Source organism: Ammospiza nelsoni, chromosome 6, assembly GCF_027579445.1.
Source record: "Ammospiza nelsoni isolate bAmmNel1 chromosome 6, bAmmNel1.pri, whole genome shotgun sequence".
NCBI classification, from domain to species: Eukaryota; Metazoa; Chordata; class Aves; order Passeriformes; family Passerellidae; genus Ammospiza; species Ammospiza nelsoni.
The window spans coordinates 63,117,780-63,141,079 of NC_080638.1; the positions used below are offsets into that span (position 1 = coordinate 63,117,780).

At 38.9% G+C, this 23,300-nt stretch overlaps 1 protein-coding gene across 2 annotated transcripts in view; it reads left to right on the forward strand.

The window, feature by feature from the left end:
• Positions 1-23,300, forward strand: part of NIN (ninein) — a 65,958-nt gene that overhangs the window by 36,910 nt on the left and 5,748 nt on the right. Inside the window, exons 17-29 of one of the 2 annotated variants that reach the window (XM_059475178.1) lie at positions 225-350; positions 1,150-1,219; positions 1,845-2,060; positions 2,367-2,480; positions 3,590-3,712; positions 4,244-4,357; positions 5,315-5,461; positions 6,232-6,387; positions 8,253-8,402; positions 8,955-9,053; positions 10,947-10,956; positions 12,890-12,909; positions 13,355-13,516. In XM_059475178.1, coding sequence (XP_059331161.1) covers positions 225-350; positions 1,150-1,219; positions 1,845-2,060; positions 2,367-2,480; positions 3,590-3,712; positions 4,244-4,357; positions 5,315-5,461; positions 6,232-6,387; positions 8,253-8,402; positions 8,955-9,053; positions 10,947-10,956; positions 12,890-12,909; positions 13,355-13,516 — 1,507 coding nt within the window. Of the gene's footprint in view, positions 1-224; positions 351-1,149; positions 1,220-1,844; positions 2,061-2,366; positions 2,481-3,589; positions 3,713-4,243; positions 4,358-5,314; positions 5,462-6,231; positions 6,388-8,252; positions 8,403-8,954; positions 9,054-10,946; positions 10,957-12,889; positions 12,910-13,345; positions 13,517-23,300 lie in introns of both variants that reach the window. The other variant, XM_059475177.1, reaches the window with a different exon arrangement.

Here is a 23,300-nt window from a genome sequence, read left to right on the forward strand (position 1 = left end):
TGCCCCAAAAGGGTTTTTTTTAAAGTTTGTTGCAAAATTGTGGAGTTTTTTTGAACAAACTGGGGAGCGCTCCTACTGAATTGGTGTAAAATATAAATCCACCATTAATACATAAAGCAAGGCATTGTTTTTGAAGCATTACAGGTAGCTCTGACTTGGGGGACTCTTTCCTCTCCAGGTGCCCCCCAGGAGCTGTTCTCACTTGTGTCCTGTCTGTGCCACAGGTGTGAGGCCGAGAAGCTCCGCGAGGAAAACGCCGTCCTGAAAAGCGAGGTGACCTTGTTAAATGAGGAGGGGAGCGCTTCCAGCCTGAAACTGAGGGAGCTGAATGGATCCAGGGAAGAAATGAGGTGAGAATTCCATGGGCAATGCACCCTGTGTCTGCTCAGCCACAATGGGTTCACCCCTTCTCTCCAAGCTCCTTTGTGTGTTAGGTGCTGTACAGATCCAAAATGGGGTAGAAATCCAAAATGGGGTTATTTCATGGAAACCCAGCAGGTTGTCAGGTTATTCCTCATCCTTTTCCCTGCCCCAGCTTGTCCTGCCCATCCCCAGAGCCTGCTGGGGCTTAGCTGTAGGCATTGAGGTGACCCAGTAACACACACAGAGGGTTTAGGAGCTGGCCTGGTGCAATTGTTTGTGCTTCACCACAGGCAGGGAGAGGCTCCTCTGACAGATTATTCCAGTGGTTGGGTCCTTGCCAAGTGCAGAACCATCCCTGATCCTGGGATTGTTCTTCCCCTCTAGGAAAGACCCACTTGGGGCACCTTGAGAGGTTGAGCACTTCTGATGCAGAGCAGGGATGCTGAGCAATAAATAAATAGCCACAATTACCATTTATGATGGTGTTTAAAAAAAAACAGCTTATTTTTGGAATCAATAAGATGGGAAAATACCTCCAAGATCTTCAAATCCAACCATTAACCCAGCACTGTTGAGGCCACCACTGCCCTGTGTCCCCAAATGCCACATCCACATGGATTTTAAATCCCTCCAGGGATGGGGACTCCACCAGTCCCAAGAAATCCTTCCTAATACCCAATCCAAACCTCCCCTGCCACAACTTGAAGTGATGTCCTCCTGTGCAATCTTGCAGTTATGTATATTGATAATTGATTTTAGTGTTAATGAGCTTTCCTTTCTCCATAGGCAGAAAATAGAGGCTGTGAGAAAAGAGAAAGTGGCTGTGCAGAAGATGGTGGACAACCTGAAAAAGCAGGTGTGTGGCAGCAGAACACCAGCATTTTATAAATTTAAACGTTTTGATAACTGTTTAATTGCACTTTGGGATTGATTTGAGGTCACTTGACCTGCTCATAACACAAAAGCTGTAATTGTCCAGCTCACAGGCTTGAGAGCACTTTCCACAGTCAACTTTTGTAGAAAAACAACGTTTAAATCTTTTGTTTTGTAATTTTTGTGCAATTCTCTGCAGTAACCCACGGGAAATTGAGATTGTGATTCAACCTCTGCTCATTTCCCAGCTGGCTTGGTCTAGGAATTCTGCCAGTTGCATCCATGTGGCTGCTACTTTTATTTCAGGTGTGGCTTGTTATAATGGGTGAAATAAAAGGATTAATTACCTTTAACATCCATGCCATCTTGGTACTGCTTAGGAAAATATTTGCTTAGAGTAATCTGTTAGGATAACCCTCAAAATCCACACCAGCATGGCCAAGTGTTGGGTGACAGATATGACTGGTCTCTAATTAAGGCCAATTATGACAAATTATTTGTTTGGAGTCACTGTCAGAGAGAGACTTGTCAGATCCTTAATCACTTTAATAGAAAGGAAATATCCCAAATCTCATTCCTGGTGTAAAAACACTGCTGTCCCCTCTCAGGTGGCTGATCTGAAGACCAGGAACCAACAGCTGGACTCTGAAAATACAGAACTCAGCCAGAGGAACTCCAAAAACCAGGCAGATGTGCAGGATCTCAACCAACAGCTGGCAAGGCTGCTCAAGCAGAAGGAGAGGGAAGAGGGGAAGTGCACTCTGGAAGAATGGGAAAAGGAGAGGCTGCTGCTGAAAGAGGAGCTGGAAAACTCAAAAATCGAGGTACAGCATTTGGTAGGACAGCTGGGCCTCAGGGGCTTTGGGATTGGCATCCCTGTCCTGGAGTGGGGTTTCAAAGCTGAGCTTTGCTAAGTGCTGCCTTAAACACAGCAGCAGCCAAAAGGCAGGAGGGAAAAATGTGCAGGTTTGCCTTGAAAACCTGGCTTGGTGATGCCAAATATTGCCCTGCATTTTCCATGTTGTTCACCCAGTGCCATCTCAGCTCTGTCCAGTGGCTGCAGCATCCTCTGCTCAAACTTTGCTCTGTGAGTCTCCTAAATCGAAATCTGAGCCTTTCCTTTTTTGCAGTCATCAAATATGGTGTCATCCTTGGAGATGGATTTGTCCAAAATGAAGGTTCAAGCTCATCTACTGGAGCAGGAGAACCACATCCTCAAGCAGGAGCTGGAGAAGACAAAGCAGGTGTGGCATCCCATTGCCCAGAGGAGCTGTGGCTGTCCCTGCATCCCTGGAAGTGTCCAAGGACACCCTGGAACAACCTGGGATAGTGGAAAATGTCCCTGTTTATTCCAGAGGGATTGGAGCTTGATGGCCTTTAGAGGTCCCTTCCAGCCCAAACCCTTCTGGGATTTTATTTGAGTGCTATCACATTAATTTGCACTGTCTCTTAATGGATGAAAATGAAGAGGTGGAAATAGTTGATTTCTTTAAAGAAAGGGAATGTAACTCCTCTTCAAACAGCTTCCAGGTGCAACACACAATTCTTCAAATAAGGTTGGGTTCACTTAGACTTTGCCAAAAGATTTTGGGACTAGTGGATCTACAAAGGGAAGCTTTGGTCAAGATAAAGATTTAAAGTTCTAATTAAGGGATAGACAGAGAAAATGGGATGCACATGAGAACATTCCCCTGGTTAACTGGAGATATAACCCATTTTAGCTCCATTTAAGGAGTGAGCTCTTCCAGCACGTCCTGTCAGGCAGAATTCCTGTTGCTAAACCCATCTGGAGATCTGGGAGTCTCACAAGGTCTGAGGATAATTTCCTGGAGAGCTCAGTTATCTCCGGTACAAGCACAGCTCAATTGGCTGTAAATGTATGCTAATAAACACAGATAATGAAGGCTTCAAACGAGGCAGTTCCCTGATTAGGGCTCCACAAAGTCATTTTCTGCACGGTGTAAAACACTCAGTGCTCAGGGCAGATAATGCTCTTAAGAAGCAAAAGCAGCTGAGGCCTATTGAGGAAGGAGTGGATTGTGGAGTGTAATTACAGAGATGCAATGAGGAAAGGCAGGGATAAAGCACTGGGGCACTTGGGAAAAGGATTGGTTTTCCCTCTGTGTTTGGTGATTTCTATGGGATATTATGGAAAAATCCTTCCCTGTGAGGGTGGGGAGGGCCTGGAAGTGTCCAAGGACACCTTGGAGCAGCCTGGGATGGTGGAAGGTGTCCCTGCTTATGACCTTTAAAGGTCCTTTCCATCCCAAACCATTTGGGCATCCCCTGATTTGTCATGCCAAATTCTGTGACAGCACAAAAATGCAACTCTGAGGGGTTTTATTTCCCACAGCTGCCCAGATGTCCTGATCTTGCTGAGCTTCAGAATGAAGTTGCAAGTTTGATCACTAAAAATGAAAAGCTGCAGAAAGAGAAAGAAGCCCTGAGTGAGGAACTGAACAGATGCATTGAGAAGGTAAGAAAGGAAAATCCTCATCACTGTGTGCTGTAAAAGGCTGTTGAAATTCCTATAGCTGTGAAGCTTCTCTGGATGGTTTTTCCCCTCACTCTCAAGCCACATAAAGGCTTTGTTGCCACTGCCTGTTTTTTTTTTATTTTTTTTTTCCCCCTAGCTGGTTTTAGAGAGGAAAGCTTCAATTCTGGAGCACAGCTTTACTGTAATTTGATGATGTAGAAAATTCCAAACATTGCAAGGAAGAGAGGCCTGGATATAAATCCTGCAGCAGGACAAGGAAGACAGTGTTCTGTGTTCTTGGACTTCTATTGCATCTCTAACCCACTGTAACTCTGAACTGGAGCAGAGCACTCTGCTCACTGTAAATAATAATCCCATTGTGTGGGAATTCAGGGAGCTGAGGGGCTTTTGGCTTTCCTGCATTTTCCTTCCTTCCTTAGCATTAACTCCCTCTGTCTGGGGTAACCCTTGAAGTGAACTGGAGTCAAAAGCAAATTCCTGAGTGAGGATTCCTGTGTAATCTCATTGCAGGTGGCCCAGGTCAGCTGCCTGGAGAGTGCAGTTGGCAGCTTGGAGCAGGAGCAGAAATCCTGGGAGCAGCAGAGCCAGGCACTGAAAGCACAGCTCAGCCTCTCCCAGGACAAGGTAGGAAACACTCATTTATGGTCTGACCCTGATAAAAGCAGTTTGATCGTCTCCTGTAGTGCTTTTTCTCATGAAAGGCCCCTCCTGATGAGAATGGCTGCCTGAGGGGCTTTCCAAGTGATGTTCTTAAAGCACAAAAGGAAACTTGTAAAACACAAGGAAGGGTTTTTCTCTCTGCAGCCAAGTTACTTTTGCCAATTCCCTCTGCCTGGTGATTCCTAAAGTGCTGCAGAGACTCTGCTGTTGCTCCTCTGTGCTGCTGCAGGCTCATCCTTCCCCAGGCAGGGATGGGATCAAGTGGTTCCCTGCTTGGTTGAGTTGGAAGAATTCCTGCCAGGAAGAACAAACAATTCAAGGGAAAGCCTCTTTCCAGGATATCTCAGTGAATGCTCAGGGCTGGGAGATGTTTCTGGTGAATGCAGCATTGTGGCTCTATTCAAAGTGGGTGGCTGCGAGCTTGGAACAGAAAGTTGGAAAATAATTTGGAATTGTAGAGTTTTAAGGGTAGAAAATCCTTATAGGATTGAGTCTAATCATTCCCCAAGCACTGCCCAGGCCACCACTGACCTGTATCCCCAAGTGCCACATCCACACAGCTTTTAAATTCCTTCAGGGGTGGTGATGGCACCACTGCCCTGGGCAGCTGTGCCAATGCTCAAAATCCCTTTCCATGAGGAAATTTTCCCTAATATCCAATCTAAACCTCCTCTGGCACACCCTGAGGCTGTTTCCTCGTCCTGTCCCTTGTTCCCTGGGAGCAGAGCCTGACCCCCTTCAGCTCCACCTTCCTGTCAGGGACTTGTGGAGAGCAATAAACTCAATTTAACATTTTCAAAGGGGGAAAATCAACGTTTTAACTTCACTCCTTCCATCAGAGATCCTAAATCCCTGGGATACCTGATGCACACAGGGAATGCTGACCCAGCAAAGGCCAAGCTGTGCTTTTGCTCTTTCCAGGTTCAGAGCCTGAGTGAAGCTCTGCAGAGCAGCAACCTCCAAATATCCCGGCTGAAATCCGACCTGCAGCTGACACAGCAGGAGAAGGAAAGTCTGGAACAAGAAGTGATGGCACTGCACAAACAGCTGCAGGGCACCAGTGAAAAAGTAAAGGCATCTCAGGAGGTACCTGAAATTATTGGATATTGCATATAATGTTGTTTTTAGCTGGTTTTTAAAAGCTGTATTTTAAGTGTTAAACGTGGACAGGCAGTGATCAGTCCCCCTCTCCTAAATCTCCATTCTTCCCTAAAAGAAACCTTTTGCCAATAAAACCCCCAACTTTATGGACAATGCATTAATTTACACCTATCAACTATAACAATTAAACCAGTCATTGACAGAGGAGCTCATTTTCAGTGCAACTTGGGTTTGAAAGGTACAGAATTACTCCAACCTCTCAGCTAATGAGGATTTGTAACTGAAGGAGGTTGTAGACAGCAGTCCTGGGATTGCTGTTATGAATTCAGTTACTCATTTGGCTTGTTTGCCATGTAATTAAGGAATATTTAATGTCCACGTGGAAAAGAGGCTGTTTCAGAATTGTACAACAGGAGCTAAATTGCAGCTATTAGTGCATAATATAGAACACTGAGTTCTGTTTGGCTCTAAGGAGAGCATAAATTGCTTTTTTTGTGTTGCTGACCTCTGTGCACTCCTTGTGCACACAGCTATTATCCATGATTTTAGTGGAGGGAAGCACTTGGGATTTGCACATTGGATTTTTTAAGAACAACAGAGATTGGGCTGGGAGGGAGATGGGAATGCTGCAACTTTGGAGCCTGCACTTACTGAAAATCCACCTCAAACCCACCTGAATAGAGCAAATGTCTGCTTCTTTGTTGAAGGCCTAACCCTGCAATTCTGTCTGTCTTAAGAACCTGGTTCTGGAAGTGGCTGTGCCTCCCTCAGGGCTGCAGGAGCAGCAGGGGCCCATCCCCTGGGGTGAGCAGGAGCTGCTCAGGCAGGACAACGAGAGGCTGCAGAGGGAAGTGCAGAGCACAAAAACAGACCTGGCCCACTGCAGGGAAAAGGTAAAAACCTGGGCAGGCTGGGAGAGACACCACGGCAGGGCTGGGCTGGGAGATCTGGGGGGCACTCAGACCCCTTGGCACAGATCACAATGCAAGCAGGGTTTGAACATCTGAGACTCCACTACACTCTCAGGACATTTCTCTTCTTTAAAAGACAATCTTTGTAATTCTTGCCAATCCTAGTGATTCTCTGGAGGTCACTCAGACCCTTTTGCATAGATCACAATCCAAGCAGGGTTTGAATATCTGCATAGAATGAGACTCCACAACACTCCCAGAATATTTATTTTCTGTAAAAGACAATCCTGGTAGTCCTTGTCCAAGATTTCAGTCCAAATTCAAGGTAACAAAAAATTCTTAATATTTCTAATGTTTTTCCTATGCAATTTCTCCAGAGAATGAGACTCCACAACACTCTCAGGATATTTCTTTTCTTTAAAAGACAGTCCTGGTAATTCTCTGGAGGTCACTCAGACCACCTTGCATAGATCACAATCCAAGTAAGTTTTGAATATCTGAGACTCCACAACACTCTTAAGATATTTCTCTTTTTAAAAGACAATCCTGGTAGTCCTTGTCCAAGATTTCAGTCCAACTTCAAGTTGACAAAAAGATTCTTAATATTCCTAACATTCTTCTTGTGCAATTTCTCCAGAGAATGAGGCTGCACAACACTCTGAGGATATTTCTTTTCTTTAAAAGACAATCTTGTCTTTTAAAGAAAAGAAATATCCTCAGAGTGTTGTGAAGTCCTTCTCCAAGATCTCAGTCCTTTTCTAAGATTTCAGTCCAACTTCAAGTTAACAAAAAGATTCTCAGTATTCCTAACATTCTTTCTGTGCAATTTCTCCAGAGAATGAGACTCCTCAATGGTCCCAGAATATTTCTTTTCTTTAAAAGACAATCCTGGTAGTCCTTGTCCAATCTTGGTAATTCTCTGGAGGTCACTCAGACCCCTTTGCATTGATCACAATCCAAGCACAGTTTGAATATCTGCAGAGAATGAGACTCCACGACACTCCCAGAATATTTCTCTTATTTAAAAGACAATCCTGGTAGCCCTTGTCAAAGAATTCAGTCCAACTTCAAGTGAACAAAAAATTCTTAATATTCCTAATGTTCTTCCTGTGCAATTTCTCCAGAGAATAAGACTCCACAAAACTTTCAGGACATTTCTTATCTTTAAAAGACAATCCTGGTAATTCTTGTCCAAGATTTCAGTCCAAGTTCAAGTTAACCGAAAGATTCTTAATATTCCTAACGTTCTTCTTGTGGAATTTCTCCAGAGAATGAAACTCCACAACACTCTCAGGATATTTCTCTTATTTAAAAGGCAATCCTGCTAATTCTCTGGAGGTCACTAGACCCCTTTGCATAGATCACAATCCAAGCAGGTTTTGAATATTTGAGACTCCACAACACTCCCACAATATTTCTTTTCTTTAAAAGACAATCCTGGTAATTCTTGTCCAGGATTTCAGTCCAACTTCAAGTTAACAGAAAGATTCTTAATATTCCTAATGTTCTTCTTGTGCAATTTCTTGGCTTGCAGTATTAAGTGGATTGTGGGGAGGACAGAGGGAAAGAAGGCCAAGATGTCAGAAATACCCCAGAGTTTCCCAGAGAAGCTGTGGCTGCTCCTTTATCCCTGGAAATGTCCCAGGCCAGCCTGGACAGGGCTTGGAGCAGCCTGGGACAGTGGGAGATGTCCCTGCCCATGGCAAGGGTGAAATAAGATGGGATTTAAGTTCCTTTCCAACCCAAACCACCCTGAGATTCTGTGATTCCAAAATCAGCTGGTATTTTCAATAAAGTGGAATTACCTGGGCCATCTTCTCCCATTTGTTCATCTCTGCTCTCCTCAGATCCGACAGCTGGAATCCACAATCCTGTCCCTAAAGCACCAGAAGCACCAAAGCCAGGCAGGGATTGTCAAAGCCATGGAGCAGGAGAAGCTGAGCTTGAAGAGGGAGTGTGAGCAGCTGCAGAAGGAGCTGTCATCTGCAAACAGGAAGGTGAGTGAGTTTTGGGTGGTAAACACACAGATCAGTCATTTCCATCTCTCAGAAGCTCCGGGGATTTTGAAATATCCCTTGAGACAGAAGCTGTATTTAAAGTGTTGAACATGCCCAGGCAATGATCAGTCCCTCCCTTGAGTCTCCATTCTTCCCTAGAAGAAACTTTTTGCCAACAAAACCCCCAAATCTGTGGACAATGCATTAATTTGCACCTATCAACTATAAAAATTAAACCAGATATTGATAGAGGATCCAATTTTCAGTGCAGCTTGGCTTGGAAAGGTACAGAATTACACCAACCTCTCAGCTAAGATAACTTTCTTCTTTTGCTGTGAATTTTGTGCTCTTTGCCTCTCCCAAATCTGTGTCTGAAGGAGCTGACAGGGCTCTGTGCATCTGCTGGGAGGCAGCTCCTGCAGCAAAGCAATTTTCCAAATATTCCTGATTTTTAGACTTGAGTTGTCATGGTATTCAGTGGTTCATGAAGGGAGAAAACCAGATGAAATGAGAAATTGCTGCTTTTCTAAGGAAACTTTTTGTCTCTGGTAGATCAGTCAGATGAATTCTCTTGAACGTGAACTGGAAAGCAGCTCAGAAAATGAAGGGCTGAGAAAAAAGCAAGTCAAGCTGGATGATCAGTTAATGGAGGTACTTTTCAATCAGTGTTGACTTTATCACTATTTTATTGAATTTATTTTATTTTAAAACAACTTATGGATGTGTAGCAACAGAGAAAACTAATTGGAACCAGAAGAATTAACCTCTCTTCTTTCATGACCAAGCATGTTTTGTTTAGTCATAATTCACATTTGGCTTCAGATGGAAAATCAAACAGCAAAGAAAAAATTTGTTTCTGTACTTGAGGCAAGGCTGACACTTCCCTCTTCCTTCCTAAAACATGTCCCCTCAAATTTCCTATCTGATATTTGTGTGATGCTGCTCTTAATGTAGAAACCTGTTCTTATTTCCTCTGGGAATAATTTGCTGAATTTAAGCTTAATATTATCTAAATAGTGAAAAAATAGCAATTTTCACAGTTTACTTTTAATTTAAAGGCACAAGTGAAAACTTTAGTGGATATTCTTCCCAAAGCTGCTGTAAAAGTTCTGCTGGAGATGGATCATCAAAATTTAGGAGTCCTTGGTTATAGGAATGGGCAATTTAAGTGTGTTTAGTGCACCCCATAAAGTCAGCCCAGACCTCCAAGCTCTCTCTCAGTAGTCTTGACTAAATTTGATGTCCTGGATTTGAGTTTAAAATATAATATTGAAAAAAAAATTTAAAAACTTACAATTTTGACTTGTTCCATAAGTCAAAGCATCTTTTAGATGAGGCTTCTCTAACACTTTATAGATGGCTTCATGTTTTCCACCAAATGGGAGCCATGAGGCTGAAAATCCTATGTAATTAGTAATAAAACTGTAAAAACCTAATTAGGAAAAATGAGGTTCTGACAAGTTAATGAAAAGACTGTTTCTATTCCTTGTGAATTTATTTATATGGTGTTAATTAAGCTTTGGGAAAATGCCAAACACTCAAAGCCATAAACAACCAGCCTGGGATTGTGTTTTCTCCTGAAATGTGAATTTCAGCCATGCAGGGTTTTGGTAACCTTTTCCCAGCAGGTGTGTGCAACATTCACTCAGTGATTTGTGATTTCTAACTCTCTCTTTTGTGCCTGTTCTCCTTTCTGTCCATGGCTAACCTGGCTAGAACTCAGTGGTTGGAGCTAGCAGAGAAGGGGGCAGTTCTCTCTCTGAAATAGTGTGTGAAGGTAGAGCAATCATTTCTCATGTACCCCCACAGCATGGAGAAATTCATTCTTTTAAATTCATTTTAATGAATTCACTTTTTTAGTGATTTTTTTTTCCTTTTTATTCCATGCATCTCTTAAGTGCAGAAGCCACTATTCATTTCAGGGTCAGTTTTGGACAGTGCACAGGTTCTCTGTGGTTAATGTGATGTGTACCCTCAGGATCTGTGTGTTCCTGAGGGGTTGCCATGAAAATGGAGAGAATTCACCCCATTGCTTCCAAAAGAATTAAAATTGGAAGTGGGAGAATGAAAAGTGGCTTCCTGCTCCCCCATTGCCTGTGAGGCTTGAAGGTGTTTGCATATTTACCTCTGCATGAGACTGTCCAATGTTTCCTCAAATTGATTAATTTCTCATCCCACTTGGTATCATCCTGATAGTTTAGCAAGCTCATGATTGTTCCATTTCTTTTTTCCACAGATGAATACAGCAGGGCTATATTGTTTTCATTGTTGTTTCATTAGTAATTATTTCTAAGATGCTGTTAGCACTAATTGACTGTTTCCTCAGTAGTTACTTGTGTGCATGACAGGAATCCTGAAGAAATCCCACCAAAACTCATTATTTTCACTGTTTATATTGTCAGGAAAAGAACAGCTCCTTTAAAAACAAAAAGAACCCCTAAATAGCTTTAAAATACAGAAATAATTTAATTTTGAAGCATTTTTAAACCTATTTTCTGTTTACCTGGACCAGCAGAGATAGGGATGGTAACAGGGCCAGATGAGGTGCACCATTGTGAAAAATATTTAGAGATGAAATCAATAACTGAAATATTATCTATCCAAATTGATAATTTTGCCAGCTGTGAAAGGGAATTAAAACCAGTTGTAAAGGAAAAATGAAAATCAGGTGTGAAAGGGAATTAAAATCAGCTGTGATAGGAAAGCTAAAATCACCGAGATAATCTTATACACCTTCTCCTAAGGGAACAGAGTCATGGTTTTAAGGTAACAGGGCCTTTATGGTCTCGGGTTTTTTTTCTTTATGGGAAGAAATTATTAATTCTACACAAATCCCACCTGCAAATTAGTTTTTCTGAACCATCAGGGATTTTTACTGTCCAGTTCTGGTCCTTTTTAGTATAATTAACTCCTCCAGCTGTGAGTTACTTACCTGGGTTTTGCTTTAGTCTGGAAAAATTCTAAATTATTTCACCAGACTGTCTTAGCTCTTAATATCTCCACAGTTAGAAGTAAAAATTAGGAAATGTCTATAGGGTGTTATATACTGAATTTTGAGGGTAATAGCAGAGTAAATGTTCCTTAAAGACTAGAAATAGTCAGCACAATTTGAGCCTTCCCCTTGAAATGGGAAATTATTGCTACTCAAAGCTCACCAACTAAACTTTGATAGGAATTCATCCAAAATTCAGTGATTTTATAATCAGTTAGGAGAGAACATTAGGAAATATCTGTAGGGGGTTATATACTGAATTTTGAGGGTAATAGCAGAGTAAATGTTCCTTAAAGACTAGAAATAATCAGAACAATACTCAGCACAACTTCAGCCTTCCCCTTGAAATGGGAAATTATTGCTACGTAAAGCTCACCAACTAAACTTGTGTAGGAATTCATCCAAAATTCAGTGATTTTATAATTCAGCCCTGAAATGATGAATCAAAGCCCAGCTTCCTTTGTGTGAAATTCCATTTTTTGCCACCTCTGTCACCAAGTCCAGCCTTGTTTCCCTTGCACATGAAAAATCTGAGAGCAGGCTGCTCCTGGGGCAGCCCTGGCAGAGGGAGCAGTGCTGATGTTGGGATTTGGGGTTTTCCTGATGTTCTGGAGCAGGTGCTGATGTTGGGATTTTGGGGTTTTGCAGATGGTTTTGGGGCACCCCTAGCAGAGGGAGCAGGTGCTGATGTTGGGATTTGGGGTTTTGCAGATTCTCTAGAGCAGCCCTGGTACCTGATTTTGGGATTTGGAGTTTTGCAGATGCTCCTGGGTAGCTCTTTCAGAGGGAGCAGGTGCTGATTTTGGGGTTTTGGGTTTTTCAGATGCTCTGGAGCAACCCTGGCAGAGGGAGCAGGTGCTGATGTTGACATTTGGGGTTTTCCAGATGCTTTTGGGGCCCCCTGGCAGAGGGAGCAGGTGCTGATGTTGGGATTTGGGGTTTTGCAGATGTTCCTGGGGCAGCCCTTGTACATGATTTTGGGATTTGGGGTTTTGCAGATGCTCTGGGGCAGCCCTGGCAGAGGGAGCAGTGCTGATTTTGGGGTGTTGGGGTTTTCCAGATGCTTTTGGGGCCCCGCTGGCAGAGGGAGCAGTGCTGATTTTGGGGTTTGGGGGTTTTGCAGATGCTTTTGGGGCCCCCCTGGCAGAGGGAGCAGGTTCCAATGTTGGGATTTGGGGTTTTGCAGATGCTCTGGAGCAGCCAGGAGCAGGTGCTGATTTTTGGATTTGGAGTTTTGCAGATGCTCCTGGGGCTGATGTTGGGATTTGGGGTTTTCCAGATGCTCTAGAGCAGCCCTGGTACCTGATTTTGGGATTTGGGGTTTTGCAGAAGCTCTGGGGCAGAGGGAGCAGGTCTGATTTTTGGATTTGGAGTTTTGCAGATGCTCCTGGTGCTGATGTTGGGATTTTGGAGTTTTGCAGATGCTTTTGAGGCAGCCTGGCAGAGGGAGCAGATGCTGATGTTGGGATTTTGGGTTTTTCAGGTGCTTCTGGAGCAGCAGGAGCAGGTGCTCATGTTGAGATTTGGGGTTTTCCTGATGCTTTTGAGGCACCTCTGGCAGAGGGAGCAGGCCCTGATTTTGGGATTTTGGGGTTTTCCAGATGCTCTAGAGCAGCCCTGGCAGAGGGAGCAGGTGCTGTTTTGGGGTTTTGCAGATGCTCTGGGGCAGAGGGAGGAGTGCTGATTTTTGGATTTGGACTTTCGCAGATGCTCCTGGTGCTGATGTTGGGATTTGGGGGTTTTGCAGATGCTCTGGGGCAGAGGGAGCAGGTGCTGATTTTGGGATTTGGGGTTTTGCAGATGTCCTGGCAGAGGGAGCAGGCGCTGATTTTGGGATTTGGGATTTCGCAGATGCTCTGGGACAGAGGGAGCAGGTGCTGATTTTGGGATTTCGCAGATGCTCTGGGGCAGAGGGAGCAGGTGCTGATTTTTTGATTTTGGAATTTCGCAGATGCTCCAGTCCAGGGGGATGCATAGCCAGAGCTCCCAGCAGCAAGGCTGTGCCACGGTGCCCAGGGAACAGTTCCTGCAGCTCCAGCAGCAGCTGCTGCAGGCGGAGAGGAGGAGCCAGCACCTCCAGGAAGAGCTCCAGAGCAGAGCCTCAGGGACAAACATGCAGCAGGTAAGGCCCTCCCACGGGGAAAGTCACCAATTTTGAAGAATTTGGTTTGGTTGTCTTGGGGGTTTTTGTTTTTTCTTTATCCTGGTGAGATCCTTTCTCTGTTTATGCCAGTTCAAAAATGAGATTTCATGGCAGCAAGGATGTGTAAAAATGCTGTTTTGGTGTGGTCAGCGCAAGCCAGAGCTTTGTTCTGAAGTCCTCTTAATTTTTTTTTGAGATCAAACCACTCCCATCCACATTTAACTGGCTTTTCTCCTTGTGCTCCATGTGCAGTGAGTGTTTATAGAGGCTTTTTTTGTTGTTTCTTTACCTAATGACCCTGTCTACAACTATTAACTTTAAAATACACCACACCAAATATTGCACAGGCACCCATCACATAAAATCCTAATTTGGGCTGCTGCTGTCACAGGGAATTGTGTCAGTTGTAGCAGAGCAGAACACAAATTAATCCTTTTTTCTGAGGTTTTTCCTAATCCTTTTTCTTCCTGATTTGGCCACGAGACAAGACACTGTTCCTGCTGTACAGAAACTTCAACATTTCTGAGGGAAAACCAATTCCAAGGCAGATTAATTCATCCACTCACTTTAGTGCTAACTTTGCACCCTATAAAACTGAATTTAGGCAATAAAAAGGTTTGCATCTGCCATAAAAAATTTCCAAATTATCCTTTTCTTCAAATTAATTGGATGTTTAAATGTCTAAAGCTTTGGCTCAGGCCAAATAATGTCTTAAAATAATATTGCAACTTTACCTTATAAGAAAAGATAAGGTAAAGTAAGGTACAGTTTAATTAACCTAAAATTATATGTAGTATTTGATCTGTTTTATATTAGATATTTATTTAGATTTACACTTAGACAAATAAATTAGATAAAATACTATTAGCTATTTATTCATGTGGTAGCAGGAAAAAAAGACCCCTCTTGTATTTTAAATTTAGCTTGCAGTTACATTTTAAATAATAATAATAATAATAATAATAATAATAATAATAATAATAATAATAATAATAATAATAATAATAATAATAATAATAATAATATATTAACTATTGATAATTTATTATTGACGATTCAGTAGTATTTTTTTTATTATTATTATTATTATTATTATTATTATTATTATTATTATATTATTTTTAATATATTATTATTATTATTAGTGCCACCAAGACTTTGAAGCTCAAATATCTCTGAATGCGGGAATAAATATTCCAGAAAAAAGGTATTACAGATAGAGTATAGGCAGTAACCAGTTTTTTAAGTATCCAAAACTTGGAGTATTTTTTTTTTAAAGAAAAGCATAAAATCAAAATGTTTCATTAAAAAATAAAAGCAAATCATTTCAGGTTAAGTAGAAATAAATTGATTGCAAGGTTCCTTTTCAGAAGTGCATCACCACAGGCTGATGTATTTGTTCCCATCCCATGGGGAGCAAAATGTGCAGTTTAATTTCAAAATCAATCAAAGCCATATTGCAGCAGTGGCAAATGGAATGTGCTGGGATTGCATGGGGAGTGATGAGTTTGCAATTTCGATTTTGGAGCAATCTGCAAGCGAGTCACATCCTGGAACTTGCAGTTCCAGAGATGAATTGCTCCTGCAGTTCCTGGAAAAGCTTTGGGAATTTAAAAATACTTAGGCTTTTAAAATATGTGCTGTCAGTGCGCTAATGCACTTAATCCTTTTAATTTTTTCCTGAAAATGAGTGAATATTCTGCTTTATAACACTCTTTTTTACTCCAGAACTTTCTAAATCATTATTAAAAGCCAGATTTATTTGTCTCCACTTTGTGAGCACCTCCTGCTTGAGTCTCTGTTGATTTTTCTTTGCCATCCTGATTTTTTGGGTTTATCATTTAGTTGAGCTCATGTCCCTTTTAATGTCCCCTTCAGCACCCTGAAAACTTCCATGCTAATCCCTCTCCATCATCCTTTCACCAGTGAGTACAAGGTCAGGTTGTGTCCATGTGTAAAATAATTTATAAATAATTTCGTTCTGCTGCTTTGCTTTTTGCAGCTTTTTAGATCCTGTCTGAGGTATCCAAAGTTATCCCCTTTATTTTTAATAGAATTATTTTGTGTTTATCCTGCTTTGCAGTTTTCAGTGCCTTTTGATCCTGGTTGTCTGTGGCTTTCCATTTATTTTGCAGTCAGTCCTGAGTTATTCTCACCCAAAGGCTGCTGTTACATGTTTAAATTTCACTAAATTAAATGAAATTATAACTCCTGGGCTGTTTGTACTGTGTTAACCTGTCTGGACGTTTGTGAATTTCCAATTTTTGTTTCTGCTGTGCCAGTGCTGTGATTACCTCATATCCCTTTCTCATTACCAAATTTGGGAGCCTGTTAATTACCCAATGCTTCCCAAAGCTTGCCTTGCACTGATTGATATTTGAGTTGCTCAGTTTCCCCTTTGCACAGTTCTTTATTTCAAATTCCATCTCACTCTGAGGGAAAAACAACAAGGTTTGAGATAGAAATGCAAAGTTTTCAAAGGAGTCCAGTTTGGCTGCATTTTCCCCAAATACTTGGCAATCTGAGATTTTATATATTTTAAATATATATTTATTATATTTATATATAATATTTAGCTACATTTTTTCCCAAATGCTTGGAAATCTGTGAGGTTTTATATAGATATAAAATATATATATATGCAGACATACATATATAAATCAAAATATTTTTATGTAGTGTTTGGCTATATTTTCCCCAAATGCTTGGCAATCTGTGAGATTTTACAGATATATTTTAAATATCTATATATTATAATATCTATATATTTAAATATTTATATATATATATAAATATATTTATATTTTTATATAATGTCTGGAGACACTTTCCCCAAATGCTTGGCAATGTGTCAGGTTTTATATATATATAAAAATAAAAAAAATATATCTATAATATTTTGGTTTTTCCCAAAAGCAATCTGTAAGATTTTATGCATATATTTTAAATATGTATATATTATAATATCTGTATATTTAAATATCTATATATTATATTTTTATATAATGTCTGGACACATTTTTCCCAAATGCTTGGCAATCTGTGAGGTTTTAAATATATATATATGTATATATATAAAAAATATGTATGTATATGTATATATATGTATGTATATATATGTGTATATATATATATATATAATATTTATATCTAATGTCTGGATACATTTTCCCCAAATACTTGGCAATCTGAGTTTTTATATATATTTTTTTAAATAGACATATATATATATTATACTTATATAAAATGTTTGGCTATATTTTTCCCAAATTCTTGGCAATCTGAGTTTTTATATATACTATATGAGATTTTCATGCTATAAATGAGATTTTTAGAGAGAGAGGAGGATTTCCTCTATAAAATTTTGCTACCTCAATCACTTACACTGATTTTTTAAAAACCATGGATGAGAGTCCTTGGATGTAGAAAACCCCCCTCAATCTCCCAGCTAATATTGATATTTACAGCTATAAAATAGAAAATATTGCAGTGCTGCTATCGATATTTACGGCTATAAAATAGAAAATATCGCAGTGCTGATATCGATATTTACGGCTATAAAATAGAAAATATTGCAGTGCTGCTATCGATATTTACGGCTATAAAATAGAAAATATTGCAGTGCTGCTATCGATATTTACAGCTATAAAACAGAAAATATCGCAGCGCTGATATCGATATTTATGGCTTAAAAATAGAAAATATTGCAGCGCTGCTATCGATATTTACGGCTATAAAATAGAAAATATTGCAGTGCTGCTATCGATATTTACGGCTACAAAACAGAAAATATTGCAGTGCTGATATCGATATTTACGGCTACAAAACAGAAAACATTGCAGTGCTGATATCGATATTTATGGCTTAAAAATAGAAAATATTGCAGCGCTGCTATCGATATTTACGGCTATAAAATAGAAAATATTGCAGTGCTGCTATCGATATTTACGGCTATAAAATAGAAAATACTGCAGTGCTGCTATCGATATTTACCGCTATAAAACAGAAAATATTGCAGTGCTGATATCAATATTTACAGCTATAAAACAGAAAATATTGCAGTGCTGCTATCGATATTTACGGCTATAAAATAGAAAATATTGCAGTGCTGCTATCGATATTTACGGCTACAAAATAGAAAATATCGCGGTGCTGCTATCGATATTTACGGATATAAAACAGAAAATATTGCAGTGCTGCTATCGATATTTACGGCTATAAAATAGAAAATATTGCAGTGCTGATATCGATATTTACCGCTATAAAACAGAAAATATTGCAGTGCTGCTATCGATATTTACGGCTATAAAATAGAAAATATTGCAGTGCTGCTATTGATATTTACGGCTACAAAACAGAAAATATTGCGGTGCTGCTATTGATATTTACGGATATAAAACAGAAAATATTGCAGTGCTGCTATCGATATTTACAGCTATAAAATATAAAATATTGCAGCGCTGCTATCGATATTTACAGCTATAAAACAGAAAATATTGCAGTGCTGCTATCGATATTTACGGCTATAAAATAGAAAATATCGCGGTGCTGCTATCGATATTTACGGCTACAAAATAGAAAATATTGCAGTGCTGCTATCGATATTTACGGATATAAAACAGAAAATATTGCAGTGCTGCTATTGATATTTACAGCTACAAAACAGAAAATATTGCAGTGCTGATATCGATATTTACGGATATAAAACAGAAAATATTGCAGTGCTGCTATCGATATTTACGGCTACAAAACAGAAAATATTGCAGTGCTGCTATCGATATTTACGGCTACAAAACAGAAAATATTGCAGTGCTGCTATCGATATTGACGGCTACAAAATAGAAAATATTGCAGTGCTGATATCGATATTTACGGCTTAAAAACAGAAAATATTGCAGTGCTGCTATCGATATTTACAGCTATAAAATAGAAAATATTGCAGCGCTGCTATCGATATTTACAGCTATAAAATATAAAATATTGCAGCGCTGCTATCGATATTTACGGCTATAAAATAGAAAATATTGCAGTGCTGCTATCGATATTTACCGCTATAAAACAGAAAATATTGCAGTGCTGCTATCGATATTTACGGCTATAAAATAGAAAATATTGCGGTGCTGCTATTGATATTTACGGCTACAAAACAGAAAATATTGCGGTGCTGCTATTGATATTTACGGATATAAAACAGAAAATATTGCAGTGCTGCTATCGATATTTACAGCTATAAAACAGAAAATATTGCAGTGCTGATATCGATATTTACGGCTATAAAATAGAAAATATTGCAGTGCTGATATCGATATTTACAGCTATAAAATAGAAAATATTGCAGTGCTGATATCGATATTTACGGCTACAAAATAGAAAATATCGCGGTGCTGCTATCGATATTTACGGCTACAAAATAGAAAATATCGCGGTGCTGCTATCGATATTTACGGCTATAAAATAGAAAATATTGCAGTGCTGATATCGATATTTACGGCTATAAAACAGAAAATATTGCAGTGCTGCTATCGATATTTACGGCTATAAAACAGAAAATATTGCAGTGCTGCTATTGATATTTACAGCTACAAAACAGAAAATATTGCAGTGCTGATATCGATATTTACGGATATAAAACAGAAAATATTGCAGTGCTGCTATCGATATTTACGGCTATAAAATAGAAAATATTGCAGTGCTGATATCAATATTTACCGCTCTAAAATAGAAAATACTCTGCATGCTTTTCCCTGTGTGTGTGTATTTTTTCCTTTGCCCCGTGGTGCTTGCCTTGCCTGTTCTGGAGCTGGTTTTGGCTGGCCGTGTGGGTGTTTGAGGGCCGCTGGATGTCCGGGTGAAGTTTTGCCCCTTCCCTTGTCTCTGCAGGCCGTGCTACCGGAGCAGCGCGCAGTGCATGCGGATTCCTACCGCAGGATCGGGCACCTCTGACTCCTCTGGCTGCTCCCGACCCGTTCCTTTGCCATCACAGACACACACACACACAACTGGCATAAGCTCAGAAACTTGAGGATCAAATCTTTTTTTTTCCCTTTTTTTTTTCCCTCTTTTTCCTTGATTTTTCCCTTATTTTTTCCTAATTTCCTTTATTTTTCCCTTTATTTTCTTCCTTTATTTTTCCCTTGTTTTTTCCCTTTTTTTCCTAATTTCCTTTGTATTTTTTCCTTTATATTTTTCCTTTATTATTTTTCCCTTTATTATTTTCCCCTTTATTATTTTTCCCCTTTATTATTTTCCCCCCTTTATTATTTTTCCCCCCTTTATTATTTTCCCCTTTATTATTTTTCCCCCCTTTATTATTTTTCCCCCCTTTATTATTTTTCCCCCCTTTATTATTTCCCCCCTTTATTATTTTCCCCCCCTTTATTATTTTCCCCCCTTTATTATTTTCCCCCCTTTATTATTTTCCCCCCTTTATTATTTTCCCCCCTTTATTATTTTCCCCCCTTTATTATTTTCCCCCCTTTATTATTTTCCCCCCTTTATTATTTTCCCCCCTTTATTATTTTCCCCCCTTTATTATTTTTCCCTCTTTATTATTTTTCCCCCCTTTATTATTTTCCCCCCTTTATTATTTTCCCCCCTTTATTATTTTCCCCCCTTTATTATTTTCCCCCCTTTATTATTTTCCCCCCTTTATTATTTTCCCCTTTATTATTTTTCCCCCCTTTATTATTTTTCCCCCCTTTATTATTTTTCCCCCCTTTATTATTTTTCCCCCCTTTATTATTTTTCCCCCCTTTATTTTTTCCCCCCTTTATTTTTTCCCCTCTATTTTTCCCCCCTTTATTTTTTCCCCTCTATTTTTCCCTTTATTTATTTTTTCTTTAGTTCTTTTTTCTTTATTTATTTTTTCCTTATTTATTTTTTCTTTATTTATTGTCCTTTTTTTTTCCTTTATTTATTTTTGTTTTCTCTTTTCCTTTTTCCCTTTTCTTTTTCCTCTTTTCTCCCTAAAAACCAGCAAAAAAAAAACTCTCCGCAGTGTTATTTTCTTATTTATTTGTCTAGAAGCTATTTTGTGAAAGCTCAGAAGCTTCCAGAAGCTTTTAAAAATTTGTTACAAACGGGTTTTATTTATGCTATTTAAAATGTGCAGTTGTTCAGTATGGGAAAGAGCCTATTTTTCTCAAATGGTACTAATTTTATATGAGATTTGAAGAAAACCTGGGGTATTTATACTGCATTTTTGTACAAGATGTATAAACTTTTTAACAGGGAAAGATGACTTTTTTTGATGTAAATGAAAAATAAAATCTTTTTTTTTAAGCATAATGTCTCTTGTCTTCATAGAAATCAATAATTTCCTCTTCAAGAATGAACAAGTTTTAGGTAAAATATTTATCTTTGATGATGAACATTGTTATATCAGGACTTCTGGGAAATATTTGTGGTAGGGATGTGCTAGAGTACAGAAACTCAGCTTTTCTTTAGCAGAGGGACCTGAAAATTTAAGAAAATGAGAAATCTTCTACTGCTGTGGCCATAAAGTAAAAAAGGGAAAATTATTGTTTATTGGACAAAATTCTGTAGTTTTTATTTTGTCTCAAACTAGGATTTTAATAAAATTTTAGTAATTTATTAGGATTTAGTTAATTAATTTAATCAAAGTAGGATTTCAATACTTTAATAGTTGAGCACAGCACCTCTTTAAGGCCTGCTTTTTTCATGCTGGAGCCATGAACCATTTCAGCTGTTTGCTTGCAAATATCTTTTTTTCTCCTATTTTAAATGACCTTAAAGCTGCTGCCTGAGCTGACTTCTCCCATTTAACATGAAATAATGGGAAGTGAGAATATTTAAGGCAAAAAAACCCAGGGATGAAAGGTATTGAGACCCCTCTGATTCTTATTTTCCACGTAATTACTCACTCAGGGCTCCTGCAACCAATGGAAAGTGGAATGGTGAATTCCAAGGTTTTGAATTCCAACCAAATTCCATTAATTCAGGAAAATATCCACTCCACCCACACAGTAAAACTGTTTTCTGTGTGACTCTAATGTAAATTTTTTCATAAAAATAGATTATCACATAATCTCATACACAGATTTGAGTTTCTGGTGCTACAGCAAATAAAATGTTGAGTGAGATTAAATCAGCCCCCAAGGGGATCATTTTGTAGGGTTTAAATGAGGAACTCCCTGCCTGAAGCAGATTTTTATTTCTCCTCCTCCACAGGTGGGATGGGTTTGGGTTTGAAGGTGTTTTATTTTGGGTTGCTGCTTTCTCAGACTTTCATCTTCTCAAATGACTGCCTGGAATTTGAGTAACAAACCAGCATTAAAATCAAATCTCAAATTTCCTGCAGTCAGCGTTTAAAGTTCCTAAATGCAAAGAGGTTCTTTTGTAATTCCTGATGTTTGTTATTTATTTGGGAAAATTTCCCTCAGGTGTTTGTGTAATATGACACAGAATTAGGATGCTTTTAGTTACACTGTCACCTTGCTGAAGGAAAAGAAGGAAAACCAGTTTGGGGTTATGAAAACTAATCTAAAAAGATATAAAGAATGAAGTTTGGAATCCTACTTCTTTTGGATATTACTGAATTCTTTTGTAATTCCTGATATTTATTTGGGAAAATTTCCCTCAGGTGTTTGTGTAACAGGACACAGCATTATGATGCTCTTAGTTAGACTGTCACCTTGCTGAAGAAAAACCAGTTTAAAGTTATGAAAACTAAACTAAAAAGATATAAAAAAAGAAGTTTGGAATCCTACTTTTGGATATTACTCAAGTTCTTTTTTAATTCCTGATGTTTCTTCTTTATTTGGGAAAATTTCCCTCAGGTGTTTGTGTAACGTGACACAATTATGATTGTTTTAGTTACACTGTCACCTTGCTGAAGAAAAACCAGTTTAGGGTTATGAAAACTAATCTAAAAAGATGCAAAAAATGAAGTTTGGAGTCCTACTTCTTTTGGATATTACTCAAGGGGTTTTTTTTGTAATTCCTGATGTTTCTTCTTTATTTGGGAAAATTTCCCTCAGGTGTTTGTGTAACATGACACAGAATTATGATGCTCTTAGTTACACTCTCACCTTGCTGAAGAAAAACCAGTTTAGGGTTATGAAAACTAATCTAAAAAGGTGTAAAAAAATGAAGTTTGGAATCCTTCTTTTGGATATTACTCAAGTTCTTTTTTAATTCCTGATGTTTGTTATTTATTTGGGAAAATTTCCCTGAAGTGTTTGTGTAACATGACACAGAATGATGATGCTTTTAGTTACACTGTCACCTTGCTGAAGAAAAAGAAGAAAATCTAGTTTAGGGTTATGAGAACTAATCTAAAAAATCTATGTAAAATCTATGTAAAATCTATGTAATCTATGTAAAAAATGTAGTTTATAATCCTTCTTTTGGATATTAGTCAGTTTGAAGGGATCTCTGGCATGGTAGAGTTACATTGTCAAACATGACCTTATAACTTCACCTTATTTTTATTCTAAAACCATTAAATTGGCTTTTTGTTTCCCACGTTCATCAGAAATTTGGCAGCACCAAAGAACAAGAAAAGGAAATTATCCAGCTCTGTTACAGACCAGACAGAAGAAGTTCTGAATTTTATGTCATTTTTCCTTGATTTGGTAATTTCAAATGTAACTTGCTTGGAAAACCAGTGAAATGTTGAGAGAATCCTTTAAGTGTTGCCATAAATATTTTGCTTTAATTAAAGGTTTATTAACTTAATTGCCTCTAAATCAGACTGAAATGTGGATGGCCACCTAGTTTTTGGAGCATAAACTGGAAAAAA